Below are 26,057 nucleotides of genomic sequence, written 5' to 3' on the forward strand. Positions count from 1 at the left end.
TCCACTGCTCCAAAACTACCGCGAGAAGCCTGGCCTGCTCACATCAAAGAAATATTTTCAAAGTCCCTTAAGCTCCCTCTAAAGAGTTACATGGATCTCCTGGTAATAAAAGAGCTGTGTTAGTGGACCTATTGTGGGAAAAAAGCATGCTGAGCTAATGATTCAGAGGGTGTCTATTTTAGATGCCATTGTCCAAACTTTGAATGAATTTCAGGCAAAATGTGTAAAAAAACAAAAAAAAAAGCTTTTCCAAAATAGATGTTTGTACTTCACTCGGATCCTTCCAGCCAGAGAACGAAAATAAGTAGCCCAGAACATCAGAGGTAAATGAACTTTATTTTTTAAAAAAAGAAAGGTTTATCACGCAAGGCAACAAAGAGAAGAAATGCAGACTGCTATGAACAGACCACAGGACCAGGAGCTCCCACCACCTCCACCACCTCCACCCCCCACTGGCAGCAAAGGGGTTCTAATTACAACCAAATCAAAGGAGCAAGAGAACAAGACTCACATTGTTCTGAATGTGTTTACTTACACTAAAAACATTAAAACTGGACAATCTGAATGTACAGTAGAAGACAGACAACTCTGATTCCCACATGAATCCAAACACAGAACCTTATACAAGCTGTTTTTAATAACATTTAGTTGACGGTACAAATGAAACAGGAAGGTTTACAGCTATGCAATACATTTGATTGATCACTTTAAGACAGACTATAGATGTCGCAATGGGCACTTTTAGGGGAAAATGGTTTCACAAAAAAAAAAAAAAATTAGAAGAAGAAGAAGAAACAAGGTCTCATCCAGGGTTTTTATTGAAGTAACATCAAACCTGCATGTTGAGGTAAGCACGCCACTGGGGAATACGAAGGAAGCGATTCCCTTTAAAAAGGACTCCCTTAGCCATATCCCCACTCACTTTGTAATTCGCTTTGACAGTAAATCAATTCTCAAGCCTGGCCCCTTGGACTCCTCCAACCCTAGGTCCTCCTCTCTCAACATTCCTGCACACATGAATCACTCCAACTCCTGGCTTCTAGAAGGCATTTCCTGCCCGGCCCTCTCTCTCTTTCTCTCTTACTCTCTGTCTCGCTCCTCTGCTGAAAGCTGAGCAGGAACTCGGCCGAGCTTTGATTTGGACCCAGAGGGAGAGAGGGAGGAGAGCTCGGCTTAACACAGGGCCCTGGCTCTGGGACCGCTCCGGCTGAGAGAGACACGGAGACTCGGGGATGTGTTGGAAGATGCCTGCACACCCAAGCAGGGATTTAGTGTTTTATCCTTCAAATTGCAATATGAGCACCGGACCGTATTCCAATGGCAATATCACTCCCTGCACTAAAGTCTGCCTCGTGGGAGCGCCCTCTCTTAGGATTTAAGTATACATTCTTTCTAAGACAGCCGTTCATTATTTCAGCTCTGAGTCGGTTTACCATGAAACATCGTCACAGATTATTGAGAGCTTGTAGTGTTTTAAATCCTTTAACGCAACGTGAGGACTCACCGACGGAGTGGAGAGAGGCGCATTCAAATATTTTACGGGGAAAATATTATACACGGTGGGAACTGGGTGGTGCTTCAAAGCCGTACACCTGCTCGAGCTTCCCTCTAGAAATTATCCTTAATGCTAAACCCACAATACTATGTACAAACCAATTTTTTGTCACCTGAACTGACTCGAGGCGACCGAAGCAGCTCTTAAAAAGAACGGTCTAAACTGTCTTGGTATTTACACATGTGAAACGTACAGAATATACAGAGATCACTACGCAAAGATCACAAACAGAGTCTTAAGAGAGTAGGACGAGTGAAGCTGCAGCTGAGTGAAACGGGGTCATAAGTCCTGACTGAGGGAGCTGGCCTACTGTGCAACGGCTGCTGTGTGTGAGCGGGTGTGTGTCTGTGTGTAAACTGCAGAGATGTAAATGCTTTGTCGAGGCTTGTTTTATTTGTGAATGTTGAAAGTGTGTGATCTCGTCTTCTTCCCTTTTCAGATCATGGCTCTTATCACCAGTCTGCCTTTGACCTGGTGAAGATAGGCGCTCTGCTCCGACTCTAAGCTCTGGCTGGTCAGAGCCTCGTCCTCGCTATCAAGCGGCTCCTCCTTGACCTTGATGACCCCGCAGTGAGCGTCTGGGAGCTCGCTGCTCGAGCCGCTGCTGCTGCTGCTGAGCGTGTGCTTCCGGATGACTCCTCCAGGGGGCAGCCTGTCCTCCTGCATGCTCTCCATCTCCTCTCTGTGCTGCTCCTCCTGCTCCTCCTCTGACTCCTGCAGGTGTGCGTTGGGCTGACGTAACTGCTCGATGGACTTGGACAACAGCTGCAAAACAAATCAGATCCATATCAGCGACAATGTCCTGCAGCAATTATCATTTCCAATCAAAACTCAATAGGAGGGAACCAAATCAAGTTTGCATACACCTGTATGCACATGAAGCAAATGTGTCTAAACATATGATCTCCTTTTTAGAATATAAAGAAAGGTAACGTCTTTGCAACATGAATTCTGATCATAGTTCAAATTACCTGTTGGGTTTTGGAATCACAAATTTCAAAGGCTTCAGTTTGGGAGATTATCATGATATCATGATTTTATGCTGCTAGATAAACATCAAAACTGATGTGTAAATATGGATTTATGCTAAAAACTTCAAATAAAGAATTACAGAACAAACAGTGGATCATGTGTTCTAAAATCTTATAAAATTCTAACATTATTTACCACATCTACTTTACTTTTCTCATAATACCCAACAAACAACATGGCATACTTGGCACTTGAGTGTGGGAACACCTCTCTTCCTTCCAGTCAATATACATCAGTACACCAAACTGAGGCAATTTTCTTGAAAAATAGGAAAACACTGCCAACGTAATTGATCATATACACCCCAGATATTACCAGTGCAACAGATAATATGTCTGTTTCATAATACAGACCCAGCTAGTCAAACACAGAGTACTTTTATGTAAATATAATATATTACAGGAGAGAAGGAGCAAGTGGAGGAGAAGATGTGCCAACAGGACTGTAAAACCTTTGAAAGAACTGCATCTCATCAGAAACATTATCATTCTGGAAACTGTAAAATAGCTGTGATTGTCAATTTGACACTTTTCCATATCATTTATTTTCACATCAAGGTATTTATCAACACTAACATAGTTACTCGGTGTCAAAACTGCTTCCAACAATTTTCAGCTTGAGAATATTTCTGTGATTTCCAAAAGGGTTGAAAGAAGAAGTTCTTTTCTTTTTATTAGATTCCATAAACATGTATTGATAATAATTAGGTCCCTAAAGTGTTCGCTAATATGCAGCACAACACGTACATCAGAACAGTAAATGTGCTGCCTATGGGAAATGCAGAATTTGTTTGGAATAGCCTCTGGAGCTACAGGCTCAGTGTTTGGAGGATGTAATTATTATAGTTACGACATCAATAAAGTTTTTTAGCTCTATTAAAGAGATGAAATGTCAGTTCATATGCTCATGTAACAGTACTCAAAATACATTCTGTTCCATCTGTTTGTTACATGCTTTTTCGGGGCAAAATGGTCATGTTGTGGTTAGCGCTCCTGCTTCACAGTGAGGACACGTATCTGCAGACTGCATCGTTTACAGGCCTTTACATACAGAATTTGCATGTTCCCCCTCCATGTGGTCTTTCTGTTGGTTTTTTGGAGGTTAATTGATGACCCTAAAGTTGCCAGAGGCATGAATGTGCGTGTGTGTGTTGGCACTGTGAAGGACTGGTGACCTGTCTGACCTGGGATTGGGTTCAGCACACTCTTAAGTGTTGGACAGACTGGTGCAGAAGGTGGAAGGATGAGATGATTCTGATCATTTGCGCAGTAAAATTTAATCACAAAAAAAGCTGGTTGATCTAAAAAGACATGATTATTTGACCACTAGAGGGCTCCAAGAACAGGCAGCTGGTAACAAACATTACTGTAGACAGAATCTAGGCCCTGTATAAATATCCTTTCAGCTATAAGAATTAGCCTACATAGCTTAGAATTAGTCAACACCGCTCATACCTTTTCCTAAAATCCTTAAGCTCCTGTAAGTTTCTATTAGTGCCCCCTATTGCTGCTGGCCATGTAGGACATTTAAAAACAACTGTAGACAAGCCACTGCTAGGAAATTAATTAGGGCGATGTTTCGGAAATCTCTCTCAATACACACTGAGGGCTCATCCCTGATTAGTGGCCATTTATAACCTCCACTTAAAGAGGCTTTACTTGCGATCTCATTGGCCTGAGTGACCAGAGCACGGCCCGGTCACGTGTTTCTGGACAAGAAGTTACTGTTATTCCACTGTTCTCCTCAATCAAATCAGCTTTACCCAGGACTTGGCAGTAATTAAATCTCATTAACATAGTTTAGTCAGGCTGGCTGTGATGGATTTTAATTAATTCGAATGCTACTGAGAAACTGAGGGAACGATACACCAGTACTATACGTCTCAAAAAATGCTTGTGGTTCTTTGTGCTTTTTATGGCTCGTAGGTATGAGCGCGCTCGATGGTTCCCATGGCTCGCTCAAGGCCCGGCGTTGGGACACATCAGTATGTGCGCTCACACAATGCGGCCTTTCACAGTGTCTGCCACCTCACACACGTCCCTCACCAGAATAATTACAGTCTGTGTGTAGCGAGGTCACCTCGGCCAGCTTACAGAAACACAAATATTGCCACAGAGGAACAAAATGCATTCTGGGCGCTTTTCTTTCTCCATTTGAACTTCGATGAATTGAATTTCACCGAGCTAGCATGTGAACAGCACCGATGCCTTAAGCTATGATAACAGAATTAGTGTAGGGGAAGGATTTCATCCCTATTTGAAGTCAGTCAGAAGTTCTTCGCTTTGCAGAAATAACACCGAGATTTCAGGGAAGAACAGACTTTGACCCAGGTCTGTAAACTTGAGCTGCAACAGATGCTTTCAGAAAAGGCTAAAAATAGATCAGAATTTGTGTGTTTAAAATGATTAAATCGGACTCCCTGCAGTAAAATAAGACCTCATGAGACATGGGAAGGAATATAAGATGCTGTGAAACGCGATTTGAAAGTCAAAATGCTCCAGTGTGAATGAATATTGATGATCGGCACAGTACCTTGTTTATATGGACCTGCTGCTGGTACTGTTTCTGCTTCTCCAGGAAGTGCTGGTGTTGCTGCTGGATGACAAGTTGAGCAAGAGTGTTTTGAGGCAGCGGCGCCGACTGGGTTCTGTTCAAGGGTCGGTGTTTGGGTAGTTTAGGCCGACTGCTGGAGGGGCGATCCTTCATGGCCAGCGGGGACTGTGGGTGTGAGGACATGGAGCCTTGGCCTGGGAATAAAATGAAAACAAACTCTTGATGTTTAACTTCTGACACAAAAGCTTTTAGATTCTCGTGACACGTCAAGTAAAGTAACGTTCCCACCAAAATAAAAGTGGCAGTCTTACCAGAGGAGAGCATCTTCTGCTGCCTCATTTGCTCCTTCTGCAGGAGGTGCTGAAGCAGAGCCTGGTGACTGGGGCTCACCTTCGACTCCAGGCCTGAGTGTAGCGGCACGGGACCCAGCAAATGCCCCGGCAGCCCGTGTTTGACCTCTGTTGATCTGTCTTTCAAGCCCATAGCCTAACAGAGAAGAAATGGTGCTTAAGTAATGGTTATGTGTTACTGCAAGTTACACAAGCTCTGAACTCAAATGAACATGGTATCTAAAGGTTTTAAACAAAACTATTTCAGTGAGATAAAATGTTCTTTGTGAATGAGAATATTCCTTGTAGTTACAAATTTGAAATGAACTGATAAAAACGGGTGGAATTGGAGCGCGTCAATGGTCTGAAGCGGACGAACAGGCCTCTTTGGAATGCACACGGAGCTCAAAGATGATATATCACGTGCTGCGTTATCAGGAGTTGCACTTGAGAAGACTTGGGGTTTTTAAAAGCTGTGATAAATGAGGTAATAGGGGAGGATAAGAGCATGCCTGACACCAGACACTGCAGAACAATATTTATCTAAGGTCGATAAAATCATTAGGGGCCACAGGTCAGCGACCTGTGATCGTACTAAAAATCCAGACGGCCACCGATGGCAGAATTATTGACGCGTAGACAGAGCTGGAAAACGTTCATTCTCCAAATGACTGCTGAGAAGGCTGTAAACACGTGTACTCACATTAATGGGTGAAGATGCAGTTGAAAGCCCCAGAGAGATGTTGGGTAAGGAGGGAGACGTGTATAAGCTCAGCATCGACACGGAGCCTTCAGGTCGGAATAACCTCGGCTGGGAAGGCCATCTCTACATCAAACGAGACAGAGCAGGAGAGAGAGACAGCTTTAAGAGGAGGTGGCAGATTTAGGAATCCACTATGGATGATTTCAAAAGGCAACATGAGCAGTGGCGCAAACGGTAATGCACTGTGACGAACAGCAGCCCACCTTACTGCGAAACAGAAAGGTACGACTTTTTCTTTTTAAGGTACAAAAGAGAGACAGTCACAGAAAAGTCTCATAGATCTTCCCGGAACGACGCCAGTGAAGACGATCCACTGTTTTAGCGTAACTGCAACCCTCTAATCCAGCGCTCCATCCTCGCTCCGGCAGTCCGCTCTCAGCCCACCGCCTGTTTCTCCTCCTGTCCCCCACCCTCAGGCTACTCTCTGAGAGAACATCAGCACTGGGGCATACTTCCTGTACCCAGCAGAGCAGCAGACCAGCATGTGGTTTTGGAACAGCCATGTTTATCTTCCAACCCCTACCAGTGCGCAGTGACCTGTATGTGGATATCCGGCCCATATTTGACCCGAGGGACCAGTTCCCTCTGAAAAAGGATACCTAATGTAACGGTGCACAAACACGCCTTGCTTTTGCAACAGGCATGAGGTCCAATGAGCAGCCCCCCCTCTGTCCGCCAATGGCTTTCAAGAGAGGCCTCAGCTTGGGCCGATACAATAGCAATCCTGTGTGTTTATGTTGTTAGCATGTGGGTGTCTTTGGCTACCAGTGCCTGGGATATCAATTAAAATCCACAGTTTGCTTCTCTCCCTAAGCCCCAACCTTCAGCCCGGTGTCAGGGCGTCTCTCCCTCCTCTGTATCGCTGGAGGTCCCTGGGAGAGTAAACAGTGATGGTTAAGAAAAACACAGCTGTTCGGTTAAGATTGCTTGGAGATGTGTCATATCTGCCACACTCTATAATGGTGTGCTTTGTGAGCTCAGTCCGAGGGGAGCTCTGGTCAGTAACTCAGCCATGAATCTATTGGGAAACGCCTCAGAACAACTCAGCACAGGAATGCAGCCAGACCAATGACAGAAATACAGGGACGAGCCAACAGTAACCTTACCACCAAATGACAGCAATTTCTTTTTCATGCTTTGAAAAAACTGAACAAATAGAACTTAAAAATAATGTACAGTACATCTGGAATTTAAGAAAAAAAAAAAAACAGATTCAGCATTTTGACACTGACTTCAATAGAGTTTTTCCAGCAAGACATCACCCTTTAAAAGCAAAACCAGAGTAATCAGACATGTGGGTCAAGCTGTGCCTCTTTAATGTCGGTGTGGGAAGTCATTTTCACTGGAGTGTAACAAGACTGAGGACAACTGGTTGTCTGTTTTCATAGCTGCAAGTAAAACTGAAGACAAGCATTTAGCGCTCTGACGTGTAATGACTGTTCTGATAAACAAAATGATTTGTATTTGTTGAAGCACTAAAATTTAACCTATTACGGTAGCTATTTTTAGCTTCTTCCTTTTTTTTTTTTTTTTTTTTTTTTGGCAAATCAATCGCAGCGCTCATGATTTATGAACGTACCTCAGTTTTTGTTGTGGTAGGCAGAGAGGAGGGTCCATTTTCAGCCCCCAAGGCACTGGAGGCCCCTATGGGAGAGCTGGGGCCAGAGCCAGGGGCACTGTTAGTGGGCGTAGAGTCTATGAAACATCAAGGAGTTAGACAGTGTGCATGCTCACACTCTGCACACAACACAACACGCATACACAGAGGCTTGACATAACAGCTGCAGCTCCACAACAGTTTAATGTGTATGATCATGGCTGCCTGATTACAATGGTCTTTTTTTTTTTTTTTTTTCAACATGACAGTGCAATGACCACTATAAGCTACAGCTTTGCAAAATGACTGATTAGTACACAGCTCCATGATAGTGACACTATGGCCCGTGCAGCTTTCAGAGAGTATTCCATGTTCAGATATACAGCCGAAGTGTTTTTATTCACGTTGGGAGCAAAATAATGACAGAAAAATTAAAGCATACCCATCAGCTCAAGAGCCCTCTTCTTGTAGGGGGTCATGTTTCCATCTCTTCTCTTTAACATGGGACTGCTTCTCCTCTCCGCCACTTTCTGCTTCAGTCTGGATCGTACCTTTAGGTTGGGCTCTGAGGCTAAAAAATAGCAAAAACACAGATTTTTCTGTAAGTTCCCATTCACATTTTGAATAAAATCCCATTATCATATGCATAAGATAAAAAAAAAAAAACTATTAAAACATATTGTACAATTTAATGTAACCCTACACTAAAAGATTAATCGGTAATAAAAGAAAAGAACACAATCTATCACAAATAAAAAGGAAATAACAGCGAAATTAAGAGACAATAAATCAAGCAATGTTGTCATATCGTGACAAGTTATAATTTCAGTTTCACAGAAATGCAGAGGAGGGTTCAGATAAATTAAATGAGTCAGGATCGGGCCCATTTCCACCTCATCTGGACTAAATTAGGTCGAGCAACACACAGGCTCTAAGTGAAATAGTCCGCTACCTGCCGCCCTGGTGACCACAGTCTGATACAGTAGCAACAGTTAAACTAACACAAAAACATGGCAGATGTTTCAGGCGCTCTCCCCACGCCCCCTCCTCCTAATGCAAACCAGAGATACCCAAATACACTGCTGCACAGTCACACTCACACAGCGCTCAGCAAGCAAAAATACAAATGACCACAATGCAGCAAGTTTGAAAGCAGATATGGTCCTTTCAAGGATTCAAGTGGATTTTAATGATGGATTTGGAGAGTCCAAATAGATGGTTGAATAATTTTATTTATATATTTTTTTTATTTATTTATCTTTTTTTATGAATGTGTTCTATAAATTTTCCTAAAAACTTAAATCTGAACAAATGAATGATGAAACAGGCAACAATATGAGTAACAATGTATTTAACCTGTACTTTGCTTGTGTTGAGATCAGTTGTGGTCCAACACACAAAAAAAATTTAATCAAATATAAATAAGCATTAAAATCAAGCAATTCTTTCTTAAAATCTTTCAAAAAAATTCAGTTTTAATTGAATGAAAATAATGTGGCATAGATCGAAAAATATATCTGAAGGATACAATCTGACTTAGGGAAAATTAAGCAAAGGGAAAGAAAAAGGACTGGGTCCTGAATCAAAGCAGAGGTGTTTATTTTTTCACGACGAAGACATCGGTTATGTGAATGCATGTAGATGTTTCTGTGTTTGGCTGCTGAACCGTGGCTGTCTAGCCACAGTGACAGTGACTCACTTGGTCATCAACCCTGCAGACAAGAAATCCCAAAGCTCGCTGTACATACTCAAATAAACAAGCGGGGATGAGCTGGTCCTCTGACTGAGAGCCAGAACACCACGCTATATTGGAGTTATATAAACCCAGTGTTACACAATAGTGTACTTCTTTCAATTATTTAGTTGTGATCAATAATTAAATAGGCTATTTGCTATGTGTACAACATACAGCTATACATAGGGAAGTGCAGCGATGACGTGGGAGCGCTGCAGGGAGCAAGAGAGAGAAAACGCCGATGGGGGCACAGCGAGGAGAGTGGGCCAGATGCTGCTATTCCTGGCTTTTGTCAAAAGCAGCAAAACCCTCTTCCCTAATACGTGACACAGACCTCTAATCCTGTGGGTGTGAGGTAGAATGAAAGAGAGCGAGGGAGGAAGAAAAGAGGCAGGAGAGATAAATGGAGAGAAAACGCTGTTGGGAGTCGTATGAATCTGCTTCACGCCCTGCTGCCTTGATTGCTTTCTATTTTTACACACTGCTGCCACCAAGCTACGCATCCCAATTGGTCGCCACGGGAACGCCAGACAGCAGCACGGGAACAAACACTTTCTCACTGGTCTCCGTGGAAAAAGAAAAAAAAAAAAAAAAAAAAAGAAGCCCTGATGCAAGGCGCAACAGGAGGCAAGGATGGCAGCGGAAAAGCATAAACTGCGAGCACCTGGGTCACTCCGGCTCTGACGTCTCACTCAACAAAAACATGCGGCAATGCCAGCGATGCGCCGCAGCCACAAATCCTTATGTGCTATGCTATCTGCACTTAATCAGAATTTTAAGTATGCAGCCACAGTGACGGCCTGTGTCCGTTACAGCCCGGACCTGAACAGATGGCTGCCTGGAAAGCTGAGGTGTGTGTTCTGTGCATAAAGATGCCTGCAATGCGTTTTTCTGCTGACATCCTGTTTCAAACTAAAGCTTGAAAAAAGTCATTCTTCACCCATATAACACGACTTGTTGAAAAGCTCCATTTTAAGTAATCAGTTCAGCAACTTCATTTCTTCTTCCTTTACGTTCCTGACATTCAAGATTTGACTTTATTCTTAAAAAAAAAAAAAAAGTGTCTGCACAAACTCCACTTTGCTTCGCTCTGGGCTTTACAGTTTTACCTTTGCAGGATTATTTTTGAAAATCTGTCTTGCACCTGCTGAATGCACACATTTGGTAACTGGGTCATGACCAGGGACGGTGTTGCACTTCTTACTGCTAAGCTGCAACTATTCTTGCCACAGACTATCGTGCGCGCCCGGCCTGCTGCTATTCTAGTCCCAGGAATTGAAACAAAGGGGACACAGATCAAGCAAACAGCTTTAATCACATTAAAAATTCTCTAAAAATACTTTGGGGTGAAAAACATAAAAAAAGAGGGAATTACTCTAATCTGTGCTTAAAGAAATTATGTAACTAATATTTAGCGACTCCACAGTAAAAATAAAAGCAGATTTAATCTTTAAATGAGGTTTTTATTGAAAGCTTAAATTGGTGTCTCTTAATTCCGTTAATTTTTTGGATTTTTTTCAGTTTTCCAAGTTTTCTACACTACCTGAACTTTTTAAACAGTGTACTTAAAAATCTAAATTTAATCTCTTCTGCCTCCAAAGCACAAAAGAGTTGAATTTGGGAAAGAGTAAGGCTTCTTATTTCTGGGGAGCAGAATAAATGTGGAAAGATTATTTTAATTAAATGCAAATTCCTTATTTTCAGTGTATCAGGTTCTAACCTTTTGTGTTTTTATTGCTATTCTATTATGTTTTTCATCTCACCAAGTCAGTTTTACCTTTCCTTTCTCATAATCAAAATTCATCCTCATATTTCACATATTTTCATTTTTTGATAGTTTTATCTTCCTTTTGTCTTTCTTATGTTTTATGTTGTTTTATGTTGTTTAGGTTGTCTTTCTCTCAGTTTAAATAACTCTTAATTTTTCATTTAAACGCCCTTATCTAGCCTTCTTTTGTCTTATCATCACTCAGTTTTATTGATTTGGCAGGTATCATGCAGGTTGGTGCAATTCAAAGTGCTTCAAAAGAAAATGTATACAGTGACAACAAGTCAAACAACGAGGGGCAAGAAAAATAAAACATACAAGACAGGAATGGAAAACAATGAATGTTGGGTCTGAAAGAAAAGAAGTGGCTTAAAAATATCTTAAAATGACAACCTGAAGAGATGAAATATTAATATGACAATGAAAATGTCAAAGTGCTATTAGGAAACATTCATAAAGAATAAAAAGATAAATCTCATTAAAAAAAAAAATTAAAATAAATGGATTTAAATACATAAACACAAGCAAAAATCTTTAGTTCAAACGCCCATAGTTTCCATGAGATTCTGCCACAGATGGTTACAACATCTTATAGCAGGGAAGTTAAAGCTTGCCGTGTTTTGTTCTTATTTAAAGTTTTTAGTCTACATTTTTAGATGTATACCAGAGTCCAAAGTGAGGATCTGAGCGGTAGCACTGACTCATACAGTGTGACAACATGAGCATACAGGTCTTATATTCAGGTCAAGATCATGCCTGACATTAAAAACCATAAAGTAATTTAACAGTTAATCCTAAAACCTCCTGGGAACCAATGTTGAAGCTTTTGCAGGAACAGGTGTAAACTGCTCTCTCCTCTTGCTCCACTTGCATTAAACATCAAAAGTGTATATATGTGTAGTTAAAGTTTGGCTGATTTTGTAAGCTTTGGCAGTCCACATGAATATCATGAGTGTCATTTTGATCCAAGCGAGAGACGGTCCTGAGCGCTCCGGCCACATGAAGCAGCAGAGAGTCGCACACAGATCGGAGCCATCTCCACTTTGTTTTCAGAGAGCTATCTTTGCTTAAACAAACAGTCGTGTCGAGGTTCGTCCTGCCGCTGCCCGCTCTAAGTCAGCAACACCTGCCAATCAGCTATCAGTGACAAGCAGCGGCTCTGAGAACAGCGCTGCCTTTGTGTGTCCCCCTCGCGTGCCAAGCTCTCTGAGGACTTTAATGAAGACGGACAGGAAGTGGGGGAGGAAGGACTGAGCAGGAAATGACCACATATAGATTCAGGAATCCAAAGGGCAAGAAATAGCTTTATCAGTGCAAGTGTGGCCGGCTCAGAGGCTGAATTGTAAAAGAAAGCGTTGGACGTCCCCAGTGCGAGGCTGAAACGCTACTCTTCCAGTTATTTGTTTAAACCTTGCCTTTTTGTGTTCACACTGAGGCCTAAACAATACAACCCTAAACAGCCTCTCTGTTATTTCAGAGACCAGCCTTCAACTTATTACACCACTTACCTTGTGAGACCAGAACATTACCAAACATAAAACTAGGTATTTAGACAGAAATATTCTCTTTTGTGAAGATGGTGTGGCTCAGACAGATTACAACGAATAAATAAAATCTTCTCAAGCTTTCATTTTACCTTCTAATATTTGTTCTTGCCATGCAGCGCCTTTATTTTACCACATCTAATCGTTCTGCCTGATCTCTAAATTGTATATTCACACAACATGACAGGTCTGTAGTTAAGTAACTCAACAAGTATAATTGTTTTCCAATGTAATTAAAAGAGACACAGAAGGGAAAAGAACATAATATAATTTGGTGACCTCACTGCCGAATCATGAAGCTTTCGGTATGCAAACCCCGGTGCTTGTGCAAACCAGGAGAGGGAGGAATTATACTTATTTACACAGCCATCCCCAACGGGTTCCTCAAACGTTAAACCAACAAACCTGAGCTGCTTTTTGGTGGGAACCTGTGTCTTTTCAAAATAGATTTTAAAGCCCATAACTCAGGAGAAATTAATCTGGCCTAATTCTCCCATTCACCACTGAACTCCTTCAAGCAGGCCTTGGAACGAGGTTTATTTGTGTAACACGGAGACAAATGAGGGTCCTTTTTAAATGACGGTAAAGTAAGTTTAGCGCAAATAACAGTCATTAAAATTTCAACCTGCGGAGGAAGAAATTCAAATGTGTAGTGCAGTCGCACGGCATTAGAGTTATCCAAACAGAAATAAGGAAAGCTCAGGTTAACTCCCTGGCATGTGCCAAGTCCCAGTAAAGGTTTGTGTCAAGCCCTCAAGGTATGAAGAGGGGAGCAGGGGTCATAAGGAGCCTAACTGATGCTGTTAGCAGGTCATCAGCAGCGGCAGGAAGTACTAAGCGGTGCTCCACCTCTCCAATGACAAGGGTCAAAAAGACGCTCGCTGACTTATAGCCCAGTTTACGTTAAATGTTAAATACACTGATGTAAAAAAAACAGCATTCACACTGAAGTCTGTCAAATCAGGTGTGTGTGTGTGCGTGCAAGTGTGCTTGTGTGCGTGTCAATGAGCCGACCTGTCTTCCTCAAGGGGAAGTCGTCCTTGCTCTCTATGGGTGACGGCAGGGTGTACTGGCAGGTGGGGGAGGTGCCGCCCAGAGGAGGAGAGCTTTGGTCCAGTGATGTGTGGTGAGAGGACCTGATAGCCAGACGACATTCACATCTCAGAATCGACAGGATGCGGACTTTTCAACGGTCAATATCCTCAAACGTCCGTGACGAAGAGTACTTACGTATACCAGAGTTTCGGGTGCTGGATGAACGTGTGATTGGCTCCGTTGCTGACGGGGTCCTTTGCTGATTTGCTCAACAGAAACTCTTGGAGTTTCTGTTTCACTTCGGTACTGGCCACTGCACCTGTGAGACCAAAAGACAGAAACAAAGGGATTGGGGTCACCCTAGGGCTCTGACTCACAACATAAGAATGTTTAAATCACAAACTCATTAGATCAGATTTTCACAGCTTCGTTTCTGCATCGCATTTGAGATTCTGAACAGAATTACACAAATGAATTAAATTTTGATCCCTTGATGATCTCTTGTGATTCAGTTAACTCCATTTTCCAGCAGTCAAACTTATGTATGAAGATCTCCCCCTAGTGGTGTCCGGGCATTTGTCTCAGTGAAAGTGACACTGCAGACAGGGTCTTTTTTTCCATCTGAGGGTTACTGTTGCAGCTCACAGTTTCAGTTTACATGATGTGAAATAGTCATAAATCTAATCTATTATTAGTTACAAGGTAAAAACAGAATGAAATACGATCCCCTCTGCTATTTTTCATCCTGCTATTCACAGACATTTTCTCCTAATTTCAAAACCTAAATGTCACTGGCCAACTGTATGTCATCGGTTGCGTCTACTGTTTAAGCGTCGTGTCACCATCGTCATTATCCTGCTGTACAATTCTCCTCATCAGGCGTCCAAAGCCGTTTTCAGCCATGTGATTATTTGCCTTGTTTGAAGACATTCACAAAGACGCTTACGTCTCCGATGGAGAAATCTCGTCTGTACAAGCCACAGACTGGAAATCAGAACAGTTTGTCCTCTTTATGAAAAGCAGTTAGACTCTCCCGTGTGGTGAGAACAATATAGCATTCATGAATTTTTCAGCATCACTCTGAACAGTCTCAAATGTGATCTGACTGCGAGTGTCATAAAGTGAATAGAGGTGGTCTTGAGGCGCCTTCGGCGAAAAAAATAAAGGAGATTCTCTTGCTTCTTTAAATTACTCACAGGTAATTTTGATTTCCTATGTATGCCTGAATAATTATGAATATCTCCATTAGCTGAGAATTACACATATTTTGTATTGTAGCAACTTACCACTGAATATCTTCAGCATCGTCTCACACATAACAATCCAAAAAAGCTGCATAATTAAGTTAAAAGATGAACAATATTAATGCAAATTAACTTTTGTTTTTCAATCTTTGCTTTAATTTTTTTACTGTTAATCTTTTGTCCATGTTCACTGGCACTTTCATTGCACTAAATTAAATTCACTGAAGTGAACTCAAGTAGGAGAACTCATTGGTGTTCCAACGAATGGAAAAATCTAAGGACGTGCTTGTAGATAAACAGCGTTTGTGTACAGCAACTAAATAAGTCTTTTCATATAAGAGCACATGGTTGAATTATTTGCACCCGCAAACACAAGCATGATGTCTCACTTGAAGGCTATTATCCTTAAAATAATGATAAAAACAGAATATGTGTATCTCACAAATGGGATACTGAGCATTTTCTCAGAGGGATATTCCATTACTTTAGCGCTTTCCTGGTGTTCCCAGCTGTTTTATGTATATTTTAATGCACTTAAAAAAAAATGATTGAAAAGGTGGAGGGTTTAATTTCGTCGCCCCATGCTCAGTTTTGCCCGAGGCCTTGAAAAATGTTTAATTCAGCTCCTGGGAGTGAAAAGGCAGTGACAATGACGGTGTCAAGCTCTTACTCTCTCGAGAGCGCTCCTTGCCCCTGAGGCTCAGGCTGGAAACATGCTGCTCCCTCCGATGCCTCTCCTGCTCCTTCTCCTGCTGATTCTGCTGCTGCTGCTGCTCCAAACGGCGCTCCTTCTCCGCAAGTTCCTGCTGCTGTTTCATGGCCTGCAGCTCCTGCTGAAGCTGAGAAACGCACAGGCCTCACATCAGCATGGGGAAAACACACTGATAAACATATTTTTGTGGTTTCTGTTTCGCTGCGATGGACTATTCTGACTGTAAAAACAAAACTCTTGCTGAGCTGTAATGTATTACTCAACACGCTGCCCCGCTGCGCTGAGCTGTTTCTCCTTTTCTGCACTTTGTGATGTTGTCCTGAGCTGCGGAGCTTTCTACTGATCTGCACCGTGCCACGCTGGGCTGCGCTCTGTTGTTTTGTGCTGTGCGGCTGTGCACGCTGCTGCGACGTCCTCCACCCAACTTCTGAGCGCACGGCGCTAACCTTGAGATGCTCCTGGAGCTGAGCCTGGTGCTGACGGGTCAGCTTCTCATGCTGCTTCTGGAACTCGCTGATGAGTAGCTGCTTCTGAATTTGCTGCTGCTTCTGAATGAGGAGCAGCTCCTGCTGCAGCTGTCTCTCCCACAGTCCGGGGTCCGAGCCTGGCCCCAGCATCCTCAGGTCTGTGCGCAGGTCCAAAGGCAATAACGGCTCCACAACCAATGGCACTTCTGGCTTAATATCCACTGCAGCCCCGGCATGGGAAACAAGAGAGAAAAGGGAGAAAAAACATGCCAAATTAGAAAAGCAGAAGTGGCCGTGAATTCTATCTGTACAATTCTATCTATAGAGTTTCCAGAACCAAACATATCAGGAGTTAAACAGGTTAAAAAAAGACATTAAAAAAACTTACAGAATGACTAAGAGAGGGGAAAAATAGGATTCAGAGAGGAAAGGCATATCCTTCTCTCCCATGATCCTCTGAAACCTGCAATTATAATCGTTTCTATAAACAAACACGGAATTACATCCGTGTGAGTCCCCTGGGAGCAGCTGTACCAAAGGCCCAATGGACGTTTGGCACGAAATGCTAAAGTGGTCATTTGAAGTATTTACATAAATCCTGTCTTTCCTCTGTTTGATAAATAAACACAGTTTTTTCCCCCTCCGTCTGTACCAGAACATCATGTAGATATCTTTTCCAAACATAAATAATAAAGGAAAAGTAAATTGCGCACCCAAGTGTGTTTGGGAATTCATGTTTGTATGATTCTCTATCTCTGTTCTTGAGTGCAGATGTTTCACTGCGCACAAAGGTAAGACCTGCTTCTATTATAAGAAACTGTCAGAATCAAAGTGCGAGGACATCCCTTTGGTATCCAGCTCTATAAAAATCTCTTCTAGGGAGAAAATCGATTGTCTGTTAAGACCAAGGAGACATGGCCACTTCATCTCACTGCCTCTTAAAGAATGCTTGTGTAACTTTTTTTGGTCATTGCTATGATTGCTTCCATTGAAACGGCCTTATAAAGCAAGACTTCTTCAAATATCAAATAAAATAACCTTAAATTTTAAAGAATTTGACCATTGTGAGAAAAAACCTGTTCAAACCTTGAGGAATATTAGTAAGGCTGATCATGATGCACCATGAGTTAAATTTATAAGCCATAAACTTAAATAATTCTGCAAGTTTTTGTTTCATTGTTCAGAAGTTTTGAAAATCATAACCACACTACCTCAAAAAATATGATGACAAGTTGAGATATTTTGAGACTATTTTTTTCTAAAGTGTCTGAAACTTTTTAGTTTAGTTTGTTATGACTGTTGGAATAACTTCTGGAAAAAAAAGAACTCTTTAGACATATTTTAAAACAAATTTGACTATATATACACTGTGCGTTGTCCAGACTGTATAACGTCTCCTCCATTTTGAGACGAGAGAAATTTTCAAACACGTGAATTCCCAGAGGCTGGAAGCAGATTTATCGAATTGCATTCACTGCTTTAATCTTCTCAAAGGTCACTTCTGAGAGAACAAATCAGGACACTGTTACTACTTCACCATTTCCTTGGGAGCATGAGCTAGCAAAAAAACTGTCCAAGTACACTGATTGTGTTCATATTAGGACACTTGTATGGATTTGGTCAAGGATTTATAATTGCAGACTATAACAAAACGCCAATAAAAACACTGCCAGTAGAAGCAGTGCCACTGTACAGTAGCCATCAATTTGGAAGCGGCGCCTCCTGTTCTCGGATGCTGTGAAGCTCACTGGCGCCCGTTTGTTTTGTCATGTAGCCTGTTTTTCATTGCCACCATTCCATGTGTATGCGGCGGCGATGATTATAAATAGAAACATAAAAGCAAGTGGCGCAATCCTGGTCTGTGACAACCCCCACACCCTAGTATCCACCACCCTAACTTGCCGCTGCCATGGCAACGCTGGCAACGTAATTATGTCTCCCCGTTCTGCAGATATCGAGTCTCACTGCATGTCATCTCCTGCCTACAGTGGCACTGTGACATGTTGACTATTATATCAGCTTTTCAGCTCTTATATAAGAAAGGAGTCCCCAGTCGAGAGAGACAGAGAGAGAAGAAAGCATTACAAAACCCTCCAACACAGACACACACACACACACACACACACACACACACACACGCGCACGATGGAGAATCTTTGGCAAAGTGATAAGTTGTCTTAAAACATGTTGAGAAAGTGAAGACAGCTAGAGGGGACTCCTGTGCTGTAATTTTCCTCTCTGTATTCTAAAAACAGCTCCAATCAAATGACAGAGGAGGGCAGCAGCTCGGCAGGCGCAGAGAACAAGCACCTGTAGAACAGAGCCTTCTCTTCTGACAGGGAATATTAATCTTAGCTTGTAAGCACTTGACAAAGGACTCTTTTGTAGCGGGCGCCGTTCCAGGAGCAGCCGCCAACCTGTGAACCATTGAAGGGCTCAGAGAGTCAGACAGTCTTAGTGCTACTTTTTGCCTAATGGACCTAAATATAGCGAAAAACACACACACACACACACACACACACACACACCTGCTGCCTGGGAGAATTCACCACTGTGATATCTAATTAATCTCATATTTCATTCTGTACCCTCACTGTGACTGGCATTAAGGATCTCCACTTTGATCAGCACGTCAAGCTGAGCCTCCATCAGAAAATCTCAGACTGTGGTTTAACAGGATGGGAAGAGGAAGGAGGAGGAGGAGGAGGAGGAGGAGTGTGAAAGCCTAAGCCACCTTTGATAACCAAGGCTGTATGAAATGGCCCTTGAGGAAACCACAACAACCTCATGTGCCTGTTCTATTCTTGTCCGCTCTCCGTCCACTGCGCTGGCGAGAACGGCGCAGACTGGAATGACAATGCTGAGGGAACATAATGAGGTCCTGAAGGTAGGCAGACAATGTTCCAGCGACACTGACGCATCCACATGTATGATGTATCATTTACAACTTATTCCTGACTGATATCGCTGTCTGCGCTGCTGGAAACACAGAGAGGCAGTAAAACACTCTCCTCGGTGGAACGAGCACCGACAGAGTAGCTTAGATATATTCATTTATGTCCACAAATATCCAACCTGAAAACACCCAAATTAAAATCTGTAGTTTCTGGATCACCAAAATACTCCTTCGGCAGAAAAGAATACGGAACCACCAGTAACTAGGGCTAAATATAAATGCTGTTCTGAGCAGGGTCTTAATATAGACAATGTGCGAAAGACTGTCACAGTAGTGAGGCCGCCTGCTCGATTTAACACGGGCAAAAATAAAAGCGTCATGTCACATTTATGTAACTTTTGGGTCATTTTTGCAAACGATCGCTCGCAACCGAGGAGCTTCAGTGGTCCTCGTACAGTGCCACTGTTCATTACGATCGCCACATGCAATTAATTTACTTTGGGTGAAAATGAGGCCGCCTGTGATTGGTGGAAAGCGCACACACAAGTGTCTGTAGGCGCTGGTAAACATGAGATTTATGAATGACAGGTCCCAATTTTTTTTTTTTTTAGCACAAGGGAGCAACAAGCACCCTGCCCTATGCCCAAATTCCTCCCTGTGGAGGACCTGCCGGTGGGGGCGGTGACTCATGCCCTGTGACTACACTCCCAGGGCACCGTCGCACCGCCAGGGTCCCCAAAGTGTTTATTTCTATAACCGATCTGCCTCTCATTAGCCTTGGTGGTGGCTGGAGTGACAATCACAGCCTTAATTTGAGATGTTGGACGGCAGTCTTTTTTTCGCTTCAGGTCACATTAGCTTCCCATCCTAGACAGAAAAACACATCGCCAGTGACATTACTACCACACGTGACAAGCCAGAAATTCACAGATACCCAAATATATTTAGCAAATCACTCACCATATTAGGAGTGGGGAATAAGATTTGAAGAACAGCTTGACATTTCACAGTAACCTTTTTAAATTCTGATCACACCAAAAGTGACTACTCATGTGAGGAAAGGGTCATTAATATTGTAAACATTACCCCCCGAATATAAATAGCAGGGCTATTTTTAAACTTTGACATCTTAGTTGTGCAACTGAAGGTATCACAGATATAAACTGAATAAAGTTATGTCAAAAACTACTGAAATGCTGCTGAAACACTAAAGTTGGACGCTGATTTAATAAACACTTTAATAACAATAGTTTTTGAGGCTTTCAAGAATAACAGTGGCTAATTGTGTACACGTTCCATAAAAGATTTAGCACGAAAAAGTTATATTTTTTCATTATGTGATACTTGTTCACATGTGTTTTGTATTGTTTGGCTGTATTTTTAGAGAATGAACACTTAAATCAAAATGTTACAAATAATAAACTTCAGTCTGAACTGTTTTGAAGCCAGTAAAAAAAAAATTAAAAGTGCCTGTAAACACTCGTTTCGGCAGTAAATGGAAAGAAACACTTTGAGTTGCGCTTTAAACACGTATGTTGCCAGCATTTAGTGTGAAATAGAGATGGTTGCTGATCTACATTCCATGTCTCACTGTATAAATAGAACCAGAGATACAGAAGATGTTTGAGGGCAAAAATAAGCTGATGCTTGGGACTGCAATGTGGTGCTGGATCTCTCATTAAGTGCCTTGTTATTTTGAGCAGCTGGCATGTCTAAAGCAGGAAACAGGTCTTTATTTTTAAGACTCAGGCTCGTCCTTGCAGCTGAGCCAGAGCTGCGGTTTTCAGGCTATCTACTAACAAAGAGAGCTGAGCTGAGCCACAACGGGCTTTCACTGAGGGGAGCGTGGCGTCCAGCAAACAACACACAAAAACAAAACACAGTCGAGCTTGGTCCTGGCAGGGGATGGAAAGCACAGAAAATGGTGGGTGATAATTGAGAATTCCTTCTAGACTTTCAGTAATCTTGCCTCTCTTTATGAGCGGAATTGGCAGCAGATCCTACCATCAATAACATTCCTAACAAATCAATCAGCGTGAGTCAATTGGCTTGATTCCTTGAGCAACAGCTCACACCACAGAAAAGCATCCCGACCAAAAACACACAGTAAACTCTGCTTTCTTCGACAGGCTTTGTAGGGAGGGAAATATAAATGAACAAAATGGCCTGTGTATTTTGAAAGGATTTTTTTTTTTTTTACTTCACTCTCCTTCATACTATTATAATATTATCAAACAGAAATGTACATCATTTCATTAAGGGGTCCTTTTTACTAAGCACAAAGATGAAATCCTATATTCTCTGTGTCCTTTTGCAATGTCTCTTTAGCTATCAGCACTTCAAATGGGCAACTTCAATAGATGAAGAATACAGACAAGAGGACTTGAAAGGTGCATCACTATTATTGTGTAAAAGGTCCCGACTGATATTTTCCATGATATTAATTAGTTTTTTCTCATTGGAGAGCTCATCTGAGGACCAATTTTGTCAAAACATTCACGATGCTAATGCTAATCATAACAAAAATTATATCACAGCCTTTGTTTTGCTGATCCACTTGAAATGCAACAGAAAAGTAGAAGAGTATCGAATAAAAGGTCAAGAAGTTTGCTTTACAAAACGATTTACATATAACCTGTTCAGCACACACGATGATCTCTTCAACAACAAATACTTTGGGTTTTAAGCACAAAAATAGCTTTGAAATTTCACAATGAAAATGTCAGCACATCCGCATGTTTGTCCTGAAAGGATCTGCTCTATCAACAACACTTTTACCGCCCTGTCAAAACAGAGAAAGGCATCTTGATGAGGCATTTTCAGACAGATAATCTTAGTCACTGTCAAGTGATTTACCACAAAATGGAAAGAACAAATTAAACAGGCAAATGACAGAATTCTCTATAAATATCTGTTCCAAAGCGCTGTTATATCAGGAGCACGCCGAGATGGAATGATAACGCACAGACGCCTAATCTTAGCAGGCTAATGCCATAAGCTGAAAATAACTCACCTAAGAATAGCTGACCCACAGAATAAGCAAGGAGCCCGTATTCAGGCGCTCACTATATCTGTTGTTTGGTTCACAAGCTGCTTAGGCAAAAGAAGAAAGCCCTGCTCTTGTAGCCTAATTGTCAAATAACCTACTCTATTGACAGGCATGCTATGTGTCATCCCTGTGTCATCCTACCCTCGCATTTTTGAATCGTTTCATCTTCAACCCACAGCCTCTGGTTGTTTTCATTTCCTCATTTTGATAACCTAAAGTCAGACTTCAGGCAATTTTTAAAACATATTTTAGCTGAGATGTATTCTTTTTTTTTACTGAGCTTTGAAAATTAAAAACAGCAATTTGACCCACGGTGTAAAATATCCAAATATGCATGCAACAGTTTGACAAAGTGAGTCAACATCACATTGTGCCTTCAGTGGATTAAGACTGACTGGAGTCAGCTTTATCGGTTATTTAAGCATCATTGTGACATTTTGGAAATGCTTCCAAAAACTCACATGACACAACGAGTACAGAGTGCAAAGCTTCAACTTTGTACACATTTCTACAGTGTACTTATCAATAGCCTAATGTTATAAAAGACAAGCAAATGAGGTGTGACTCATCTTGAGTCAATTCGGTGAATAGACGTTACTCATACTGATGTCAGCCGTGTACTCTTCAATTCAATTCTCAGGTCAAAAATAGAACATCCAGTGTCTGTGGTAAATATCCAGAGAAAAACCTTTGAAAAGTACCCGCAGTATTTCTGTCACAGCTCTTCCTGTTGCCTGGAAAGTGCACGATGACATGGAAGCTCGCAAAACACAACATCCTTGTCATGTCCACAGTGACTCATTTCAGGGTCTAGGGTTAAAACGCTTCCTCATTTTAGCTTAGAAGAATAAAAGACTCTTCTGAAATACAGCACATGATGCTGGGCATGTCAACACAAAAGTAAATACCTTGATTCAGGAAGAAGCGCCTGGTCCTACCACGCTGCTGTGCAGACGGGATTCGAGCTCTCGTTTCACACAGAATGAGAGACCGGGTGAGCGCAAAGAGTTGAGAGTAATGCACGAGAGAGAGGGGGGAGCAGAGTGAATGCGTGCAGGAGAGGTACAGAGGATGGAAGATAGGAGTGAAGCGGCAGCAGATTTAGAGATGGAGGAGAGATCGAGTTTGGAAGGCAAAGACAATAATTTCGAAAAAAGCAAAAAATGAAAAGGAAGAAAAAAAAAAAGGAGATTCCTCAGTGGGAGAAGAGACACGGGACTATGTGATCACCTGAGTTGTTCACGTTGTGCATCTTGCTCTGGCTGGGGAGCTGCTGGTGTCCAACGCGCCCTTCTGTTGTGGAGAAACTTGACTCGCCCTCGTAAATCGTCTGCAGCATACTCCACTCAGCGCTCAGGTCTCATCGCAAGCCCTGCGTTTCCTGTCACCAAGAGCCAGCCCTCAGCCACTCAGGGGAGAGACCACGACAACAGGCAACTCTCTCCCTTCCTCTGCCTCCTCCTCTGAGAAACTACTCTCACTGTGGAGCAATAACACGAACTGCACACACTCTCTGCAGGGCTGCTGCTCTCCAGGGCGTGCTGTTTCGGTCTGGTCCAAACACTAACGCGATGTTTGGACGAGATGGCAAATCCAGCTTCTTTCCTTACTTGCGTCTCTCCTGTTCCGTCTCCGGTCTGTACTTTTTTCTATTCTCCTCTGCACGGAGTCTGAGCAGAGACTGAGAGAAATGGAAAGCTGAGTTGCCGCGAAAGCCGTGTGCTGTGTACTGAGCACCTCGCAGAGGCAGTAACGCAAGCCAGGGAGGGAGCAAAGCTTCATTTGCATGTGAATCAACAACTGCGTGGCCCACAGGTGACAGAAATAGAACAATGGCCAGCCCTGGCTAAAAATAGGTCAGGCGAGGCGCAGGGATTGGAGCAGCATTGATGCGTTTAAAAATACCACACCAAACACAGCTGTCTTCTTCAGCTCCTGCCAGAAGGCATGTCTCCTGACTCCCTCGCTGCAGATGGAGGCTTGATTCCTCTCTCTCTCTCTCTCTCTCTCTCTCTCTCTCTCTCTCTCTCTCCCTCTCCCTCTTTCTCTCTCTCGAATTGTTGAACCAGTCTCTGGCACTCACTCTATTTATGTCTTAGTTTTGTTCTCTCATGTACATGGATACAACGATCCATTTTAGTTCAGATGCACCTGAAAGACTCACATAAATATCACATTTGTGCTCCAGGTCGGAGGTTTTATAAAACAAACACAAAACACAAAAGTACTGTGAAGTCTTGTTTGAATAAAAAGAAAAAGAGGAAAAAATGCACACAGCAAAACAAATAGCCTTTTTGCAGGGATACATTTCCACAAGGACAACTTCACTCTAATGCAAAAGCATTTGGATATAATCTGCATGTGTGACAAAAACCCAACAGGATGTGTTGGATAAGTGAGACATCAAATGGACACAGTGTTCACTTAAGATGCACAGTGTAAGCTCACTGCATTAGCTCAGTATAGATGTGAGGTTCAGTGTGTATCCAGGCCAGTGCTGCTGCTCAGGAAGCATGCTTTCAGCGAACCGAGGAAGCCAACTGTAAGATGCCATAACAGCATGATCGCAATTACATAAACCTCTCAAACTGTGTCAAGAACACTTCTCCGGGATTACAAGCCCTGTTCCGCAAAAATACCCTTCCTACTGGAGAATTCAAGGAATTACAAAAAAAAAAAAAAAAAAAAAAAAAAAAATGCTATCGTCCACATTTACAAATGTGCCTCTTTGATAAAATTGAATTTTTTCTCACTAAACACAGATAGCAGGGTTGATCAAATCAATATGACAAGACCAGGGTCTATCTGTTCACATAATCTGACTCTAGCCTATAAAAGCCAAATCAAATGTTCTATCTGACCAATGATGCAGGGCGGCTGGGTTTATGGACAAGCCGCCTGTGCCTTTAAATTTTTCATCTTCCTTCATAATTTGACCTGTCCCCCAGCCAGGGGCGTGGAGCCAGCGAGGCTATTTTTAGGTCCTGAGCTCTGACGACTGGGCTACAGAGACACAGAGAAGGAGTTTTACTGTGTTGTTTCAGCTGGACAAACATTTAACCCCTCAATCCTTTTATCACAGCACAACCAAGGAGCCAAGAAGGAAATGCAGAGTTTTTAGGCTCACCCCAAAGACAAGACACAAATGATGCCGGCGTATGATAAACTGCATGTTACATAACTAGATCACTATGGCCTTTTTTTTTTTTTTTTTTGCTACAATAACGACATGATTCTAACAAATTTATAGCTAAAAGAAACAAAATATCTATATATTTTTTTTGTGGCTTTTTTATAATGTGCTCCATCTGTTAGTTTAAGTGATAGAACACTTTGGAAAAAAAATACAAGGTCTTAGTGGAGTGATGTATTACAGATTCAGTAGTTTTCAGACCTTCCTGAATTAGTTTTGGCATCCACGTACTATAAGATGGTGTGAGTGACAACAAGCCTTCAAGTCCAAGGTAATGATGCTAAAGACTCGGAGCTCCATCTGTCACTGAATCTGTCGGACCAGGTGCTGTGACCCGGCAGTCCGGCCTATCAAAGCACAATTGATCAAAAGAGGAAGCAAGGCTGTCACATGAGTAACATTTATTATAAAAACTCAAAGGGAATCTCTACTTTTTATAGCATGGTCATGTTTTGTGCAAATGGAGAAATTCTCAAATATAAAAGCTTACACGATGAAACTGTTGTTGAAATGTTCCCGTCATATTTGACTGTTAGATTATGTGCAAATGTGAAATACTGATGCATTCCAATGCTGATGATTCAT

At 42.1% G+C, this 26,057-nt stretch overlaps 1 protein-coding gene across 6 annotated transcripts; it reads right to left on the bottom strand.

The window, feature by feature from the left end:
* Positions 1-631: 631 nt before the first annotated feature.
* hdac9b (histone deacetylase 9b) lies at positions 632-24,255 on the bottom strand. Of its 6 annotated transcripts, none has more exons than XM_030102135.1 (11): positions 23,510-24,255; positions 16,314-16,555; positions 15,826-15,994; positions 14,113-14,230; positions 13,891-14,012; positions 8,272-8,400; positions 7,812-7,927; positions 6,173-6,295; positions 5,452-5,626; positions 5,120-5,334; positions 632-2,320 (listed from the first exon to the last, which is right to left on the bottom strand). In XM_030102135.1, the coding sequence occupies exons 1-11, from the start codon at positions 23,616-23,618 to the stop codon at positions 1,991-1,993; spliced, it is 1,848 nt and encodes a 615-aa protein (XP_029957995.1). In that variant the 5' UTR covers positions 23,619-24,255; the 3' UTR covers positions 632-1,990. The 6 variants fall into 6 exon arrangements, with proteins under 6 accessions (XP_029957995.1, XP_029957992.1, XP_029957994.1 ...); XM_030102132.1 differs by having other exon boundaries at positions 14,113-14,239; XM_030102134.1 differs by having other exon boundaries at positions 14,107-14,230; positions 23,510-24,254.
* Positions 24,256-26,057: the final 1,802 nt, after the last annotated feature.

Source organism: Salarias fasciatus, chromosome 11 (assembly GCF_902148845.1).
Source record: "Salarias fasciatus chromosome 11, fSalaFa1.1, whole genome shotgun sequence".
Taxonomy (NCBI): Eukaryota; Metazoa; Chordata; class Actinopteri; order Blenniiformes; family Blenniidae; genus Salarias; species Salarias fasciatus.